Below are 19,968 nucleotides of genomic sequence, written 5' to 3'. Positions count from 1 at the left end.
AAGGTAATCGCAAATAGATTTAGCACACCTTATACTTCTGTCAAGCAAAGGACCAGGCAGCATACCGTAAAGGCTACTCAACAATACACTATATTCACACTATCAATCAGGTGATAGAGAAATGTGCGGAATATAACCAACCCTTATATATGGCTTTCATTGATTACGAGAAAGCGTTCGATTCTGTCGAAACCTCAGCAGTCAAGGAGGCATTACGAAATCAGGGTGTAGACGAGCCGTATGTAAAAATACTGAAAGATATTGACGCGTGTACTTGTTTGTCTTTATCAGGCGACACGGTTTACCGCCTAACAAATGTTACTGCACAGGCAGGACGCGCCTGCATGTATCGGAAGTTTCTGGAATGTTATCGATGTTTCTATCTGCTGTCTCTGACCAAACCTTGTGTAATCTGATCGCATGTGTGCACGACGCGAATAATGTAGAACTTTGTGGAAGGCACGCGGGTCCCAGCGATTACTCTGGAACATTCGACGACTGATGTATAAAAGCCGATGCGCTTGACTCGCTGGTCAGATTTTCGACGATCGCCGACCGTGTTCGCTGCTATCGTTGTGCTATAAGTGTAGCCTGTTTTGTGAGCCCAGGTTCGCCCAATAAAAGTTAGTTTTGTCGTTCACAGTATTGCTTCTGTGTTCTTTGAAGTCACGACCACGTGACAATATCTATAGCGGCTCCACAGCCACCATAGTCCTCCATAAAGATAGCAACGAAATCCCAATAAAGAAAGGCATCAGGCAGGGAGATACGATCTCTCCAATGCTATTCACAGCATGTTTACAGGAGGTATTCAGAGACCTGGATTGGGAAGAATTGGGGATAAAAGTTAATAGAGAATACCTTAGTAACTTGCGATTCGCTGATGATATTGCCTTGCTTAGTGACTCAGGGGACCAATTGCAATGCATACTCACTGACCTGGAGAGGCAAAGCAGAAGAGTGGGTCTAAAAATTAATCTGCAGAAAACTAAAGTAGTGTTTAACAGTCTTGGAAGAGAACAGCAATTTACAATAGGTAGTGAGGCACTGGAAGTGGTAAGGGAATATATCTATTTAGGGCAGGTAGTGACAGCGGGTCCTGATCATGAGACAGAAATAATCAGAAGAATAAGAATGGGCTGGGGTGCGTTTGGCAGGCGTTCTCAGATCATGAACAGCAGGTTGCCATTACCCCTCAAGAGAAAAGTGTATAATAGCTGTGTCTTACCAGTACTCACCTACGGGGCAGAAACCTGGAGGCTTACGAGAAGGGTTCTACTTAAATTGAGGACGACGCAACGAGCTATGGAAAGAAGAATGATGGGTGTAACGTTTAAGGGATAAGAGAAGAGCAGATTGCGTGAGGGAACAAACGCGAGTTAACAACATCTTAGTTGAAATCAAGAAAAAGAAATGGACATGGGCAGGACATGTAATGAGGAGGGAAGATAACCGATGGTCATTAAGGGTTACGGACTGTATTCCAAGGGAAGGGAAGCGTAGCAGGGGGCGGCAAAGAGTTAGGTGGGCGGATGAGATTAAGAAGTTTGCAGGGACGGCATGGCCACAATTAGTATATGACCGGGTTTGTTGGAGAAGTATGGGAGAGGCCTTTGCCCTGCAGTGGGCGTAACCAGGCTGATGATGATGATGATGAGGAAGAGGAGGAGGAGGACTTGCTTATGGTGTAGAGTTCTTGCAGAGGTGCAGAGCACATCAATTTTTTACTGATATTCTTTTGCAATTTTGGATTTTTTGAGAAAGTATGACATCCTAAATCAAAATGCTTCCTGCAGTTGCTAATACTTATGCTCTCAAACGCAACAAATTTAATTCAGATCGGTCAAGCAGTTATCTCATGAGAACATTTCTGTTTTTTTCTTCATGCATTTGAATGGGACAATCAGAGTTGACTGCAAGTTAAAGCTTCCTCTTAAACATTCTAATTGTTTTGGAATGTGGGCTGTGGGTGTTGAAGATGCTGTTTGAAGGATGTCCTGGAAAACTGCTGCATTGCAAACAAGCTGAATGTTCAAGAAAACAATGCTTATCATATATGGATAGTAGTGCAAGTGGCTACAGGAAATCTCATTGAAGTGAAAAACTTTGCTGAGCAACTGCAGCTGGTTGTGATCAAGGCAAGCAGTAATGTGCCTGGTGCATAATATGATTATATATTTTTTCATTGAGAAAGTTTGTTTTGGAGTTCTCCTATACAAAATTGAAATCCACTGTTTGCAGCATCTGTGAAATAGGTCCATTCCAGACCACGTGTGACACCACCCCACCAAAACATTAGTGATGTTTCACTTCGTGAATGCGGTTTACGCACAAGCGTATGGAGGCCGCGAACATGCACAGCAATTGCATTTTTGTATGGCTGGTGTTTGACTTTCTTGAGTTAACAACTGTACCATATTGTTGCAACACACGGTAATTCATCGAAGACCCTTGAAAAATGCTTCTTCCATGGAGCCCAGTTGGCATGCTTAATTTGGATCTACAAGTGTCTCAGCTCATCCTGGGCTGTAATTTTCAACATTTACATGGCAGACGTTCGAACTCACGCACACAGTCTTGGAAGTCGCAGGAGGCTGCTAAGGAGGCATGCTGAAATTGCAAGGCCTTTGTTTAATCTAATGCATTTCCTTATTTTGTATGAGGATCATTATATATTTCAGTTAAAGTTAAATTCTGGTTTAGACAAATTCCAAGCATATGAATCCTGTTTAGCGTCCATTTGTTCACCATTTGGGTTGGATTTTCAGTTCAGGTTTAGGTTCGGTTTGACAGCCTGCATATATATGCTTTTTCTTGTATGTCACAAGTTTGCCTTTTCATGTTCCACTGCATTTCGATCTTCCTGTGTTTTTGATTTGCTCCTATCGCTCCCTCATTGTACTACAGTTGACTTGCGTTAATTCGACTCTGGTTAATTTGATTTTTCTGTTAATTCGGTCCCGGACAGCACCCATGCATTTCTATGGGACCATACTTTTGTTATTTCAATCCTAACATTGGCCATTGCTGGATAATTTGAACTTGACCAGTCAGCACATATGTACCTGATCCCTATGGTGACCCGAATAGCTACCTGTTTTGTGGCAGCATCTGTCTTGGCGAATCTTAGGGGACACTGAATGTGTTGAACACATGTAAATCTCCCTGCAAAAGTGCAAATTTTTGGCCTGACATGGGAAGATTTTCAAGCACAAAGCATAGCCCACCAGGGTGCAGTAAGGATGCTTGCCCAATTCTAATGCATCATGTTTATTTCTTTTTCAAGAAAATCGGCCGAAGACTGTGCGGTGTAATTGGACACGAAACCAATAATTGCCCTTATAATTGCCCTTGCAGTGTTTGTATGCTTTACCGCATAACATACTTGTTTTGCGGCGAAAGTATCTTTACAATCACGTGCTGAAGCTGAATTGAAGCAGAATGGTGAAGCTGATTTACTCCGGGATTTCCCGGAGTAAATCTCAGTTGAAGTTCTGTGCCTGTCCTGTGTGTTTCCTTCTTTGTCCTTTGTTATTTGCGCGGTTACATGATGCATTCCAATAACCACCACCAACTAGCCTGCCTATCCCTGTTAAATATGTTTAAGAAACTGGCTACCATTGTGCAACACATATTAGACCCTTGGCCATTTTTCTTGCTAAAAAATTGGGTGCACACTAGATTTTTACTTTGTTTAGACGTTTTAATGTCATTTCTATGTTACTTTTCTACTTTGGACATATAGAAAGTGGGCGCACCTGTGATTCGGGGGCGTGTTAATATCTGGCAAATACTGCCTCATGAATCAGCGGTGTGTCTTGGTGTGTTTTCTGCATCCTGATGAATTTGGCCCACCGCATAATTTGATCAATTTTGTTGGCCTTGTCAGGTTCGAGTTAATGGAAGTCGACTGTACCATTGGGAGGCTTTGGAAGTTCTGGTAAATGACTGTGTTGGGGTAGTGATATTCTTTTGGGGTGCATAATTTAACCTTAGGCTGCTTTTACAGCAGCCTCCCTCAGAACCTAGCTGCAGCTTTGAGGTATAAAAAAGGTAGTCTGACGATAACAGTTGTTCGCCATGCTTGTTGGTGGGATGATATAATTACGTCAAACAGTGCAAATGTGTGGCTGAGGCTAGAGAATCTCTTATCAATACCATAAGATTTCAAACATACCGGTGCCTGTGTTTGCAAGGAATCTCCGACGAAAGAGTGGCCTCATTGCTTGAAGAGGTGTCCCTCTGGTGCACTTGTGGTGCTAATGCAGCTGTCCTTTCCCTCTCCCCCACTTGTGTGCACAGCACCCTGTCGCCTGAGACGGAGCGTGGGGGCGAGCTGCCCGAGGAGGTAGCCAGTGGGGACATGGGTCTCCCCGAGGAGGACACTGCACTCTGGCCCGTCCAAGAGGAAGGGGGCCCGCTGTCGCCTCTGTTCAGCAGCCTGCAGGATGCACCTCTGGCACCACACAACGACCACACGCCACCCACTCCTAAGGGTGAGGATAAGATTCTTCCACTGTGAACGAGGACACGGGTTTGATTTCCGAATATGGCAGCTGCCTGAAGATGGGGAGGTAGGGGCTGCACGTGAAAAAACTGGTGGTAAAAATCTGGAGCTCTGCACTATGCCCACTGTGTGTGGACACATGTAAGTTACAAGAAAAAACATCTTTTACAGTAGCATCCAGTGGTCAGCATTGTATGAAATCAGACGCTTCAAGCACTCCACGAGTTCCTAGAGTACTGATGAGTCAGAGCTGAGCGATCCCTCAGAACATGGAAGCAGAGATAACATTTTGTATCGATTCATTTCATTTTTTATTCTTATCATTCATCGCATAATGTAACCAATCCTGGGGTAACGACAGTGTGACTTCTGAGCCATTGGGGAAGGGTTAAAAATAATTGAAAATGAAATTGTTAGAAAATATGACCCCCGTTGAGTGCTTTTGTGCAGTAGCTTATCATAGCCATGGTGAGAAGGCACAGCATGTATTGAAGCATCATTTGTTTTACCTCTAGTGACGAGCTCTTCTGGTGATGTTTTATTTCAGTGACATGTCTCTCAGCCAAAGTGCATTGTGTTGTGGGCATAGAGAGCAGGAATGTGCGAGAGCTGGCGGGGCTAGTAGAGTTTTGTGGCAAGACAGCAGCAACAGAGTGCAGGCACATCTGTTGATGTGACAGCATGGCCAGTTTGGTGCATTGCCAAGTAGCAGGCAACCTGCGAGATTTTCGAACTGCTGCAGCAGACAAATTTGTGAGCTGCCTGGTTTTGGTGCAACTGACAGGAGAGGATCGGTCAATCTTCATTATGAAATAACAAAATGGCCCTTGTATCTACTTATAGCAAGTTTTTTCAGTACAACAGCATCTTTGAGTCGCTTGAAGTTCCCCAATCGAAATTTCAGGGGGAACTTCAAATAAGTTATATCCATTAGTTATTTGTAAAACACTATTATTATAGCAATCTTTCTCGCAGAAGAAAAGACGCAAGAACATGAAACAAGCAGAAAGTCTTTCCTGTCTGGTTGTTTCCTCACTTGTTTTCGCATCTTTAGTATGAAGATAGCATCTTTAGCAGTATGAACTGACTAGCCCAGCAACAACTGGCAGTAAAACCTTGTTAATAACACGTACCTGCTTAATAAGTGCCGTATAGACTCGTGTAAGGGCTGCACTTTTTTTGACAATTTTGACGAGCTGCGGCTCTTACACGGGACCAAACCTTTTGGTCCAAATGGCGACAGTCCAGCCGGCGACTTGTGCACACCCCGGATCTTGTGTACATTCCCAGGTCTCGCCATCTAGTAGCGACATGTAGAATGGACGCAGTGCGGGAAAATTCGCCGATGCGTGCGCACTGTGTCGGGGCACCAAATTCAACTTCGAAGTTAGTCGAAACCTCTTTAAGAAACAGCTAAAGAAAGTATTATTAACCAATGCTTCCAGTTTTACTTCATCCAATTAAACAACAACAAAAAAATTCCTTGTATTTGAGGTATCTTCTATCTTTCGTTATATTGTCTGCAACACATATTGTTAGGTTGATTATAACACTGTGCATACGAAGCTCTCATAGTTACTTTGTTAGGTAGCATACACATTTTTAAGTGAATTGTGAATGTACAATTTTTTGTTGTAAAAAAGAAAATTGACACATGTTGCGAACTTTTCTACTGTGTATGTATTATGTTGATGTATGACTGGTACAGAGGCCTCTGTCATTTATTGCCATACCTTTAGCTTCTGTACCTTTCATGAAGAAACGAATTCAAGAAAAAAAAGAATCTGAATCTGAATTGCTTCTCTGTTAGAAATTTTTGTTCCAAATTTTGGGCTGCCAAGTTGGGGATGCGGCGCGGCCCTTGCACGAGTCTATACAGTAATTTCAGTTTAATTATAGTTGCGATGAATCCCGTGCCCTGTCGTCATTGAAACTAATGTGTTGGCTGACCGCTTAAGGGGGGAGGCTACCCTCGCACACGAACTTTTTTGTTTATTGAGATATCTTCATGAAATTTTCATGATAGACTCACAGCAAAAGTATTAGTAGAACTACAAAATTTCATGTAGCTACGTTCACTGGTTCTCAAATTACAGCAATATGTCAGAACGGTGCACATGGTTTTCTTATTCCAGGCCTGGAGAATTTCGAAAAGGTGCTGTAACTGTGAAATTCACTATGATGATTCCCAGATGGATACCTCAGGGCAAGACAGAGCCCTTTTTAAAGTTTCCTTGCTGAAAATTTTCTGTAGACCAGCCAATTAATGTTGATGACTAAGATTTTATCTGTCAAATTTTAATTAAGTATCACAAATCACAGACAAAATATAAAAAAAATGGGCGGGCTTGCCTTGCTTTCAGAAATTTATTCAGATGCACAATAAAAAAAAAACACTTCTAGAAATTTGATGAGCAGTTACAGAGATATGGCTGGAACAAGCAGCCTCACCAGCCAATAAAGTCATTTTGAGAAAATGAGCTTTGAAAATTTTGAGCACATATATTGGTCTAAAATGACCCTGCAGCATAACTGGAGATGTCCTTAGGCACCCTCTTCTATTGCCGCCTTTCCACCTTTTCCTACGATCGCTTCTCGGCCTTTTTCAAGCGCAGAGAATCTTTCTCGGCTGCTCGTTGAATCGCCATGTGGCCAGGTGTTAGCCCCACTGATGAACATAGCTCTTGGGTGGCCCTGTGGCAGCCAGCACTACATCTTAAAACTGCCTTGTGCAGTGCTGTCTCCACAGCAATCAGCGACGCATGCTGCTCTTTGGGCATCAGGGACCGCAGCATGGAGTGAAATGATTCTGATGCATTCTGCGTCTTTGCTCCCAGGCAGCGTTGCAGAAGAGAAGCCTGTGAGAGGCGCTCATAAACAGGTAGCAGTGCTTCTGCAACATAGCCTTGAAGATTGTATTGCTACTTCGGAGGTGGCACACCATCACTATTGCTGGCATTATGATGACACCACGAATCTGCACCCTCAGGGCACAAGTTGTGGTGAGGATCCTCGTCCGTCGATGTCATGTGGTGGTACGATGCCATCACTGCACGCTGCATTGCAGCCACATCGTTGGAATTGTTCCGTAGGGCCCAGCCATAATTGTCGGTCAACTTGTCGATGAGGGCCTTTGTCAGCCTGCCCTTCCCTCCTAAAGCCTTGTCACTTTTCTGCACAAGGTTGTGCAGTGCTGCCCCCATCCTCTTCTGGATGTGGTTCAGGTATTCCTCTTCTGAAATGGAGACCAGTCCATAAACATTTTCTTGCACAAGGGCAGAGAAGGTGGCACTATCTCTGTCAGACACAAGCATTGTGAGAAAAGGATGACAACACGAAACGTGAGAAAAGGATGACAGCTGCCTCAACCTCCATCCTCCTAGACTTAGAGTCAGTGTTTTTCTGGCATACATGATCCTCCTGCCAGCCTGCGTAGCCTGGGTCTCCAGGCTTTGGTCCTACTTGTCAACCAAGGCACTGGTTTGGTAAAACAATGGTGTCCAAGATGAGGCCCGTGTGACATTAAATTATTGCACCAACTGCAATATGGGATGTGTGGCCACGCTTGTGTTATGTTCTATCAAAGTTTATTTACTGTGATATCCCTGCTGAAATATGGATCCATTTCCTTGTAGGTGGTTTTTACAGCAGAAGCAGATTCTGCATAGAGCTTGTCTATGCACTGTGTCTGCGGTTCCCTGAATTTCTTCAAGTGCTTCTGAAAATTCTTATGATGCAGGCCACAATGAGACAAGTTCATCGCTGCCCAAAAGTCATTGAGGGCTGTTTGTCCCTTTCCTATCTGTTTTGTTGCCACAACTGCTCTTATATTCACGTCAAAGGTCATTGTGTCATCCTGACAAAGAGAACTCCATGAGCTTGCAACCACTCCACAATGTAAACATAGCAGCTCAAGCTTTGTTGTGAGTCCAAGTTGGGTGCCTCCTTGAACCTTCATCCCAGGCGTGAAGCACCGCTGGCACGGAGTCCCGGATAGCAGGTCACCTAGGGCATCCATTTGCACCAGGAGAATTTTTCGCCTTCACTTGTAGGCGTAGGTGGCGGCAGCTTCAGGTTCACGCTCCAGTGCTTGAAATTTTCGCTTCGTCGCTCACATAGCGCCAAGTCCTCGTTGCACAGCAACACGTTTTTTTATCCACTGCCTCTTTCTCCTCACGCGTCAGGAAATGTATTTTCAAGTGCGCAGTGGACTACACGATCGCACTTTCTGAGGCAGACGAAAGAGAGGATGTGGAAGCCGCTGTCGAAGAGCACGAGACACCAGGGGCACTTTTCACAACAAATTCTTGTGCCGGTGGAGCAGGAGTCATGTTGCTAGAAGCGTAGACACAACCACGCTCTTGCATAGACGAAGCAGAAGCTGCCCCACAGGAATCGTCGGTGCGCGGGCGAGCGGCGAGCTTCGCCATGCGGGCGAGCTTCATAGAACGCTTCCTTGCATCGAACGTATGTAGCCTCTTGAGTTTCTTTGGGCGCATCGTGGCGGACCGCACAACAATCGGCAGGCTAAACTCAACAACGGTCTCATAAAGACGGTGGAAAATCGTCTTGTAAGGACGGCAGAAACTTGGCGAATATGTGAACGGCTGCAAAGATAGACACTGGCAAGCGGAACACACAAAGGGCGCCGGCGATGGAGGAGCCGAGGCAGACAACGGCCGGACGCATTATGCAGGAAACCACTACGTCCTCGCACAGAGCAGCCAATGGGAGTCGCAGGCTCCCCCGTGTCCTTGAGGAAGGCATGCTTCACCCAATCTCCACTTCGCGTCTCAGCCGTGGGAAACTTGAAAGCTTTCACAAGCCCTCCAATCATGATGGATTTACGCCTCTCCCATACTGCTGCCGTTGCCGTGGGTGGCAGGGAAAAAAAAAAGCACAAGAATGCACGAACAAAACAACGCCAAAATGGCGGCACTCGGAGCTGTGGAGAAATAAATGGTGTTCGTGCCAAGTAGGGGTATTTTGAGCGCTCGCTTGCCACTCGAGGGCTGCCACGGCTCGTTGTAAGCTTTATTTGAAATAATTTCACGATGAATTGGACTTATATTTACAGAAATGGTAGTTATAAGACATACTGCCCAAATATGTGGTTTTCCAAAAATATACTTTTTCACGATTTTTCAGTTTTCAAAGGCCATGTCCCCTTCTTAAGCCGTAGTCACTGAATGCATGCCAAACACTTAATGCATAGTATTTACTTCATTTTACGGCATCCGCTGTGGTTGCATAGTGGCTGAGGTGTTGGGCTGCTAAGCACGAGGTTGTGGGATCGAATCCCGGCCACGGCGGCTGCATTTCGATGGGGGTGAAATGCGAAAACACCCGTGTGCTTAGATTTAGGCTCACGTTAAAGAACCCCAAGTGGTCCAAATTTCTGGAGTACCCCCACTACGACCTGCCTCATAATCAGAAAGTGGTTTTGGCATGTAAAACCCCATAATTAAATTTCTAAAATTTTATGGTTTGGTAAGCATGGAATCGGTGAAATGTTATGCACGCAGACCATACATATCGAAATTGTGATGCACAGACTTTTCCTGGACTGCAGTCGCCACTGACAGTGACGTCAAAACGTGGTAGCCATGACGTGCTTCCTCCTCCCAAAGCGTCCAGCGCTTCCACGTCATCATTGTGAATGACAACATGGATGGCCCTTCCGTATCCCTCACGAGGGTGTTTGCAGAGAAGTGGGGCCCGACGGAGAAACTGGCTCGCGGTCTTGCTGAATTTGAGGATGTTGTCATAGCTGTAAAGCAGCCACAGTGACCAGTAAAAATCAAGCATCTTTTGCTGCCTGCTCACAAATAAAACTTGTCTGCGTGGGTTTGAGAGACAATGTTTTTTGGCCGTTAAGCCATAGCCATTGCCAGCCATAGCTGCTCAAGACACATGCACATGCATTTATTCAGTTCCTCAAGAGGTGCTGCTGTGAAAATATTTCGTCTGGGTTATAAAAATGTTTTGTACGATGTAAGATGCATATAATGGCTGCAAATATTATATCTGTTTTTACAATGGCTCATTTAGTCTGGTGAGTCTGGGGCTCCACATGCATGTGACGACTTAAGCTTACAAAGGGTTCAGAGAGAGGGGGGGGGGGGTGCGGTGGCACTGCTGGCAGAGCTCCAGCAGAAGAGATGCGTGTCTGCTCTATCTCTTTGTGTGCAAGTAGGGGGAAATAATTTGGCAATTTCTCCACATATTTTGTTCGTGTCTCTTATGGGTGCACATAGACATCCAAAAGAATGTGCTCTGAGCTTTTGTGAGTTCCTCATGTTTCATTCTTGCATAAGTGTTCTGGCACCCCCACGTATGTATTTTGTTCCCATTTCACATAACATGTCACAATTCTGTAGTGTTCCAGCATCTTAATGTTGTGTTTTGAATGTGGCAGTCATGTAAATTTGCTCGCTCGTGTTGCAACAAGTGACCCATACATTGCAACAAGTGACTGATTCGTAGCAACAAGCTGCCAAAGTTGCACAAATCGGGTGCTACTTAAAGGGACACTAAAGGTTACTATTAAGTCAACGTGGACTGTTGAAATACCATCACAGAAACCTCGAAACGCTTGTTTCGTGCCAAGGAGAGACTTATTTTAAGAGAAAATGCGTTCTGAAGCGTCCGCGTACCTCTAGCGCTGTCCAAATCGCCCGCCCTCCGATCGAGGAGTACTGACATCATGGTCTCATAGTGACGTTGCGCCATGGGTGAGTAGAACGGCGTCCGCAGACGGCGCTACGGCTTTCCGGCACAAAACGCAAACGCGCGGCCAGAAACAGAGCCAAGACAAAGCCGACAGCAGAGCGAAAGCGGGAGTATGGTGGCTAGCGGAAGGAGAAACGTGCGACCATGGGGCTCTTGCATTGCAGAGGGGGCGCTGCGAGCAACGAGGGCTTTCCACGACATCACATGGACGTGGCATTCTCGCTGCTTGTTCCAAATGAAAGTTTCGCGAGCCAGCAGAACCCTCACAGCGCGACGCGATAACGAAACTACTGAAACTCCAAAGCGTGCGCGGCGCAGAGTCGAGTGCGCAGAGTTGAGCGAAAACGAAACCTTTCGAACACCCATATTACTGAAGGGTAACGTCAAAATGTTATTTTTTCTTAGAATCGAATAGACGTGGACAAGTAGTATTTTTTTCCGTCTTATAATCGAATGAAATGATATTTTTAATACGAGTGGTTGAGTATTAGTAACACAAATTATGAGGAGTCCTTTCGTCATCGGGCTAGTACCGGAATGTCGCTGGGGGGTCTCAAATCGTGTCATGCATTTACCTCAATTTCTCGGTTACTAAAGCTCTGTTCGCGATTATATTGACGCCTTAGACGTTCTAGAACATTGCTCTACCACTTTAACTTGAGTTTCTGGTAACGTTTAGTGTCCCTTTAAGCATCAGGAGAGAACGTGCTCAGAGCAGTTGGCGATGAACGAGAGCTTCTTTCTTGTGTTTGCCCAAAGAATGCGCACATGCGTGAGTTGCAAGAGAGACATCTGGGGACTTTAGCTTCTTGAAATTGACCAAATGCACTGAGCACAAGGCAAACGTATTTTGGGGCCTTCGAGGGTCCTATTTGCGTCGCATAATCGCCGGTTCACTTTAGTCAGCTTTTCTGCAATAAAGCAGTGTTACGCATTGTGGGGATCTCACCCGTGCTCTTGGCACAAAGGAATGACAACCCAGTAGTGCAAACAATCACAAGTGCATTTATTGTGCCCTTTATATAGCCAGCCAAATTATCGATAGAACATGCCGATGGGTGCGACTGAGATGGTCCGACTCACCGTGACCGGATAGCGAGTGAATATGTTTGCCCCATGCTGGACACTTACGCCTGGTCGTTTGCGCGTACGATCATGCGAATGGTGGCATGTTCGAACGATCATGTTCGTCCATTGTGGTGTCCTGGCCTTGCGAGACAGTTTCGCAGCAGCATGGATCGGTGCACGCGCGGAATGTACGTGCCGCTTACCTACCGCCAGCCAAAGAGCACGTCCAGCTAACCCCACCGTTAGGTGCCATTAGCAGGGCAACACTCAGGCCATTTCTCATACTAGTCTGCAACTGTACCGACCGCTGCCATAAAGCCACTCAGCGAAGCCGGATTACAGGAGACTGGAGTCATTCGGGGAAAACAACACATCAGGGGACACATGAAAGTCAAGCATCCCCTCAGCATTGAAGTACAGGGTCCTGAATATTTCGCTGCGCATCTTTGAGAAAAGGTTTTACGCTCATCTCTTCACTGTTCTTGCTCAAATTTTGCAGAATGGTCGCATTTTCGCACGAACTTCGTTTAGCATCTAAACACTTGGCACACTTAATTGCCTGATTTTTAAGAAAAAAGTGCAGATTTGCCTGTGCTTATTTGGATACGAGTTGCTGCTGCTACAGCACAAGCATAAACTTGTGTTGCAACCTGCTGGCATCTGCAGAAAGCAGTGTTTTGGGGAGGGCAGTCACCTGTTCCAGGAGCGGGCAACACGAGGCAGCTTTCCCTGAAGCGCTGCTTTTTGCAGCTGATGGCAGGTGGCAAAGCAAGTTTATGCTTGTGCTGCAGCGGTAGCTACTCGCATCCCCATAAGGGCAGGCAAATTTGCACTTTTTTCTTAAAAACCAGGCAATTAAATTTGCCAAGTGTTTAGATGCTAAACGAAATTGGTGCTAAAATACAATCGTTCTGCAAAATTCTGAGCAAGAACAGTGCAGTGGTGAGCGCAAAAGCTTTTTTTCGAACACGCGCAGTGAAATATTAAGGACCCTGTATGTGCGAAATTTTGTGGTGAAAGTTATCAAGAGAAGAAAGGGGTCACTGTCACGGAACATTGTATGTGTCCCTTAATTATACATGTGCCATCTCCAGTCACAGTATGACAACTGAGACGTATTACTGGTAGCCATTCGGCGCTCTTTCTGATGGTGCTGTGATGATTTGTGCCCTTCTTCATCGCTATGTTTTCCTGACCATAGCATTTTTTTTCTTCTTAGTCCCTTGAAAAACGTATCAATGGTGTTCTACTATATATTAGTGGCCCTCATCAGGCACTCTTGTGAGACTCGTGTCTAATGTGAAGCTTTCTGAGCCGGATGCCTGGTGGTATCAATTAATCCTTGGGTTTGTCGCAGGAGGCTTGCTGGCGTCGGAACAGGCCATTCCATCGGTGCGGGGAGTGTGTGGCTTACGCAACCTGGGCAACACATGCTTTATGAATGCGGGCCTCCAGTGCCTGCTGAGCAATGGCCGTCTAGTCTCCTACTTCTTGGCTCGCTCTGGGGAAGAAGATGCAGGGGAGAGAGTAGAGGATGAGGACTCCCTGACATCTCAGCTCGCGCATCTTCTGCGGCAGGTGTGGAGCGGCAACTACTCGTGTCTGCGGCCGGCCCCTTTCAAGGAGGCCCTGGCACAGGCCTGCCCCCAATTCAGCGACTGCCGCCAGGTGAGGCTCTTGCTTCTCCTCGACAGAGTGGTTTGTGAAGTGTGCTGGTGGTGCTGGAAGCATAAAACATTTTATTGCAATGATAGTGTTATTCTGGCGCAAAAAAATTATTAGCGTACAAATCCCTTGTCAGACCAAAATTAGAATATGCCTCACCCTTTTGGAACCCGCACCAAGCTTACCTTATAAATGCACTCGAATCAGTCCAAAACAGAGCAGCCAGATTCATTCATTCATCATATTCTTACGACATCAGTGTGTCAGCTTTGAAAGCTGAATCCGACTTATTGCCCTTATCACTTCGTCGCCGCATTGCCAGCCTTTGCTTGTTTCATAAATTTTTCCATAGTTCACTAGGTCGCGCACCCTACATCGTCCCTCCAGCCCGCATATCTCATCGCACTCGTCATCCGCTACAAGTTTCCCGACCTCGTGCCCGAACTACCACTTTTGCCGCATCATTTTTCTCCCGTACTGCAGCAGACTGGAACGACCTACCCAACGACATCGCAGCCATCACGTGCTCATCCAACTTTGCCAATAATGTTACCAGTCATGTTTCGTTCTGTTAACACTCGCTCACCAAAATATATGTACCCACCCCTTATGTAATACCCCTCGTGGGTCTTTAAGGTAATAAAATGAAATGAAATGAAATGAAACCTGGAGGCATATCTACGGAGATCAGCAAGTTTTTGGCCGTGATCAGAGATCGTCGTTGGAAATGCATGTTCAATCTGCTTTCAGTGTCGCCTTACACTACTGGCCTAGGCCACGTCGGCGTTGTAAGCCTGGGCCAATATTGTGAGGAGAAACTGAACGCAAACTGAATACGTATTTTGAACTCAGATCTCTGATCGCACCCTTAGTCTTGTGTGTTTTTTCCCCCTTGAGTATATTTGTTGATTTTGTTTGAAAAGGATATACTGAGTGACCAGTCCAGTCAAGTACAATGCCGTGTGCTGTGTGGATGCGCTTCTTAGTTGCCTGCTTGCTAGCGTGCCTTGCTGCGAGGGGAAGCAGGTGTAAAATTGACTAAAGAACCACCTGGTTTGCCGAGCGTCATTGCATTAATCAATTTCCTGTTCTACAATCAATGCTCGACTCTGCTGCATATGAGTGCACGGGTGGGATGATTTTCAAGTGTGTCTTGTTTGTGCCCAGCACGACTGCCAGGAGTTTCTGACGCTGCTTTTGGACACACTACATGAACAGACCAACCGGGCTGGCCGGCACTCGAGAGGTTCCCCTTTGCAGGGCAGTGGCAGTGAGTCTTCAACTAGTTCCTGGGAAGCAGCCGTGCCACTCCGGTGAGAACCACAATGGGCGAGATGGATGCCGTACAGTGCTGCATGCTTGTATGCCATAATGCAACATTACCATGTGTTCTTTTACTTATGGTTCGTGGTTTCTTTCACTGTAGTGGCACTGTTTATTATGGTATCATGCTTGCACAGACATCCTTGCTGTTTTGAGATGAATTGTGAACGCTCTAGTCACTTTAATAGCAAGTTTGGTCCATCTTAGTCTGGTCGTAGGCACGTTGCACTGGCAAAGACACGTCAGTGCCAGGAGCTGCCAATCTATGGGCAGCAAAGATAAAATAATTTTTGTTTAGTCCTGCCATGCTGTAATTTACAACAAGAAAGGGGCAGTAGTTGCCTGACTAACACTACCTATACAGATTTAGGTACTGCGACCATTTAGGGCCTACTACAGAAATAAAATGACAATAAAAATAAAGCTGCCTTTATGTTAGTGAAAGTGCAACACAAGACAAAGGAGAAGAATGTGCAAACGAGCTGCCAGGTTTATAAAAGGAAGTCAGCATAGCTTGTTGATTGTTATGCAGCAGAAAAAAAAGAAAATGTCTGCACATATTGCTATCCGCACTGGGTTAAGCTGGGACTCGGCCCATTTACTCAAACATCGAGACTGTTTTGCTAAATTCGAGACGATTGGCTACCATACAACCATACCGCTACTGCGCTAGGCACCGCACGCCATAACGGTGTCTTGACACAACCGAAGAGTTGGATGCACTAAAGCTTATTTAAATCTTTTGCAATCTAATGTCACCAATAACTCTTGCTGTAGAATTATCTATTACATTGGTCGTAATACGAACCCTAAGTGCCTATGTTATCCGGTGCCCCAGCAGCACCCCTCACATTGAAACACTTTTCACACGTTTTTATTGCATAACTGATGCAGTGCAGTAGCAAACCAGCCTGTATCAAAAGTGCACCGTGCCGGTTCCAGCATGCCTGAACCACAAATAATGCCATACCATTGAAACAGCCAATATCATTAATTAGCAATAAGAGTCGACCAGGCAGGATGGCACTAAATTTCGAAGTGGCGCTCTGCTTGCAGGACTTGCAAGTGTATTCCCGAGCATGTGTTACAAGCTGTGCTCGTGAACTGTCGGGGGACTGCAAGTCGCACAGTGACGAGTCTTGCACTCTGATGCTGTATGGGTCGCTTTCTGCTTGTGATGGCTTCGTTAAATCCAAAATGCAATGCGAAATGCATTCTTAATTCGATTAATTGTGGAAGTGAATGGGGATAACTGGGAAAAGGGCGTTATTTTCCTCTGACCACTCACGGAACCCTAAGGTGTTTGCAGAACCCTGGGTTTGTGGGAGATAGGGGATTCTCCACCGTACTCTTGGGACAAAGGAACGACAACAGGGCATTTATTGCACCTTTCTTAGATCAATGCCTGCTAGCCGAGTTGCTATCCACAAACATGCCGATGGGCGCGCGACAAATCTAGAAGTCTGACTCACCGCGACCGGAAGCGAGCGAATATGTTCGCCCCATGCTGGATCCAAACGCCTGGTTGTTCGCGTGTATAGTCACGCGAATCGTGGCGCGTTCGAAGGCGGCCACGCGAGACGGTCTCGCCGAAGCATCGGTCAGGCCGAAGATCGGGCAGCTACTCAGATGCTAAGTTCATGTGAACGAAGCTCTCTTTCTTGAGTCGAACGAGTAATTTCAATTCGTGCGAGGCTAACTAGAATGAGGGAAGCAACTTGCAACACCTCGACGCCACGGTCCACCAGGTTGTGTCCATCCACGTGCGACAGGCAGCTTCGTAAAGCCTTAGGCCTAAAGCGTCGCTACCCTGACAACAACCGGCATCCAAAAACAACACCCAAAATGAGCGCAAAACAGGCAGCCGCGAGGAGACGTCAGCTCTGTGAGGTGGTCCTACTCCGCTCGGTGCACACAGCATCCGAGTTGACGGCGCCCATCGTCCCAGACGGTGTCGTAGCGCCCGGTGCCAGGCCGCAATACCAGTCAACCCGTAGTGGCACCCGTGGCCCGCGGCCACCCGGCTCGCAGAGCCGCGACTTCATCAGAGTCAAAGAGATAGAAGAAGCTATTTACATAAGAAATTCGGACCACCCACGAGGCTTCCGTACTCACTCGCTTCAGGCTTGCCAATATGCTCCATGGGCGCTATGCCTCGCTCTCCTAGGATGCAGACCACGTGGCTCTCGTACCGACGAATGGCATTAAAAAAAAAGCACTTGCGAAAAGGCTTAGCATGTTGACACGTTCGAACACAGTTCAGCCACAGTTGCCTCGTTCAAGAAAGCACGCCGCCGACGCTAGCGATCAAAATCCACGCTAGGCCTACGCTTCGGTTCAAATAGAGGTCTCGAACGAAGCAAAACTGTTAAAACTATCGTCCGATGCCCCAAGAGCCCCACGTTGGGTGCCAGATGTGGAAGATAGGGGATTCTCCACCGTACTCTTGGGACAAAGGAACGACAATACAGTAGTGCAAACAATCACAAGGGCATTTATTGCACCTTTCTTAGATCAATGCCTGCTAGCCGAGTTGCTATCCACAAACATGCTGATGGGCGCGCGACAAATCTAGAAGTCCGACTCACCGCGACCGGAAGCGAGTGAATATGTTCGCCCCATGCTGTATCCCAACGCCTGGTCGTTGGCGTCTATAGTCACGCGAATCGTGGCGCGTTCGAAGGCGGCCACGCGAGACAGTCTCGCCGAAGCATCGGTCGGCGCGCGGCATGGCACGTCCGTCCCGCTTGCTTCCCGAACCCAAAGAGAGCAAGCGCCTTGCTCTCTCTCCCGCACCCTAGTAACCCCGCATCAGCGCAACACTAGCGCCATCTCTCGGACTGCGCTTCAACCACATCGACCGCGCGGACGTCACGCAGGCCACGCGGCGAAGCGGGAGCACAGGAGACTCGCTATGCGGGAAAAACATCAGGGGACGCGCGAGAGTCCCCACAGGTTCTGTAGAACCTCTGCTTAAATGGATATGACCACCGTTGACTGCTGTAGAACGTACAATGGCAGTCATTTCAACAGTGGCCGGATTTGAGCAGTCAGGTGTGGCATAATGATTACTTTTAGTGCGTGTCACTATTATTGTCACCTAACTGTTGCCTAAATATTGCCGGTGATTAGTGGGGTGGGTTAGTTAAGCATTGGGTAAGCTGATGCATAAGCTCGTCACACACAGCAAAATGAATGAATGAATGAACTTTATTTCCCTTTTAAGAAAGGGGAGGAGCCGGGGGGGGGGGAGGGGAGAGATGGAGGTCTAAGTACTCCTGTTCCAGCAAGCGTTCATCACCACATTATGTGGCTAGAAGTCCGTCTACCAGTCGTGGTAGGCCTCCGCTACCTCCTCAGCCCACCTCAGGACTCGGTCCTGTAGGGTGGGATCGGAGCTGCGCAGGGCAGTCTCCCACAGCTCTTCGCTACTAATTAATGGTTTGAGCTTGCGGGGGGGGGAGTTTTGATGGGGCATTGCCACATGATATGGGAGAGATCTGCTATGGGGACGGGGCAAAAGCGACACTTGGGTGTCGGTTATGTGGCGGGAAAGAATAAGTGCAAAGTGCGCGGGGTAAGAAAAGTGCGAGTTTGTAGTTGTCGCCACAGTATTTCTCTTTGGTGCGTTCTAGACACAGAGAGAGGTGGATACAATAGGCATGGTTTCTGTAATGTGTGCAAATTTCATGGAATGTGACGCGTGTGTCTTTATTGGTTTGTTGTTGGGAGTCATTGGGTTTTAGAGTTAGGCCCATATTTGCGGCCACTCGGTCCGTGAATCCTCGAGCAGCAGCATGAGCCATTTCGTTGCCATGGAGTCCTTGATGTGCTGGAGCCCATACGAGAGCGATGTCTCTTTCTGGTGGGTGAGCTACAAGCAGAGAGTGCGTGAGGTTGTTAATGTAGCCGTTACTGAAGTTCCGGATAGCAGTCTTAGACTCACTAATAATGACGTTGCAATCGGGTAGCCCTGATGCAAGTGCAATGGCTGCCTCGTCCGTGTCACCCACCGAGGTGGTATTGACATGCTGAACAAACAGTGTTGCCCTGGTTGTCTACGACCGCTATAGCGTAACGATGTTGAGGGGTGTAGGCTGCAGCGTCTACATAGTACACTCCTCCAGCCTGGCCACAGCTGCGTTGTAGCTCCTTGGCTCGATGTTTGCGGCGTTTGACGTAAAATTCGGGGTGCATGTTTCTGGGTAGGGGCTGGATGTGGTACTGGCCGTGTATGTTAGGAGCGAAAGGAGTCTGAGATTTTTTCTTGCTGTTTCTTCTTGAGCAAAATGACTGCTTTCTGAAATGATGCTCTCGATGCTTATCCAGCTTTGCTCGCGTTGTATGCACAGAAATAGCAGTGCAACAGATCAAATCAACCTTTCAAGAGTGGGCTGGTGTAGCACTGCAAGCCTCTAATTACATACAACACTCTTTGCTGGATGCGAATGGGTGCTCCTAAATAACAACAAGAAAGCATTTCCTATGAAATCAGAGACCTGCAAATACTCTGCCAGCATGTTTGCTAAACACTGACAAGGTGGGCAATCACCTAGATAAATAAGAGTACCCCTTGACTGTGCACACGCAGAAGTTTATTGTGGCTGCTATTAGACTGCACAGCATGTGGTCCGGTTTTTTGGATGTGGGCTCATATTGTCATGTAGTAGCGA

At 46.8% G+C, this 19,968-nt stretch overlaps 1 protein-coding gene and 1 pseudogene across 4 annotated transcripts in view; one reads left to right on the top strand and one right to left on the bottom strand.

Annotated features, from left to right (window-relative positions):
• The window catches only part of LOC135909338 (ubiquitin carboxyl-terminal hydrolase 11-like), a 227,289-nt gene that overhangs the window by 49,576 nt on the left and 157,745 nt on the right, over positions 1 to 19,968 (top strand). For all 4 annotated transcript variants that reach the window (XM_065441279.2, XM_065441275.2, XM_065441277.1 and 1 more), the window contains exons 3-5: positions 4,303 to 4,496; positions 13,665 to 13,975; positions 15,140 to 15,285. In XM_065441279.2, the coding sequence (XP_065297351.1) occupies positions 4,303 to 4,496; positions 13,665 to 13,975; positions 15,140 to 15,285 (651 nt within the window). The remainder of the gene's footprint in view (positions 1 to 4,302; positions 4,497 to 13,664; positions 13,976 to 15,139; positions 15,286 to 19,968) is intronic.
• LOC139055020 (uncharacterized) lies at positions 7,018 to 9,344 on the bottom strand (annotated as a pseudogene).

Source organism: Dermacentor albipictus, chromosome 1 (assembly GCF_038994185.2).
Source record: "Dermacentor albipictus isolate Rhodes 1998 colony chromosome 1, USDA_Dalb.pri_finalv2, whole genome shotgun sequence".
Taxonomy (NCBI): Eukaryota; Metazoa; Arthropoda; class Arachnida; order Ixodida; family Ixodidae; genus Dermacentor; species Dermacentor albipictus.
The sequence above is the reverse complement of the archived record's forward strand: the minus strand, read 5'-3'. Positions and strand labels throughout refer to the sequence as shown.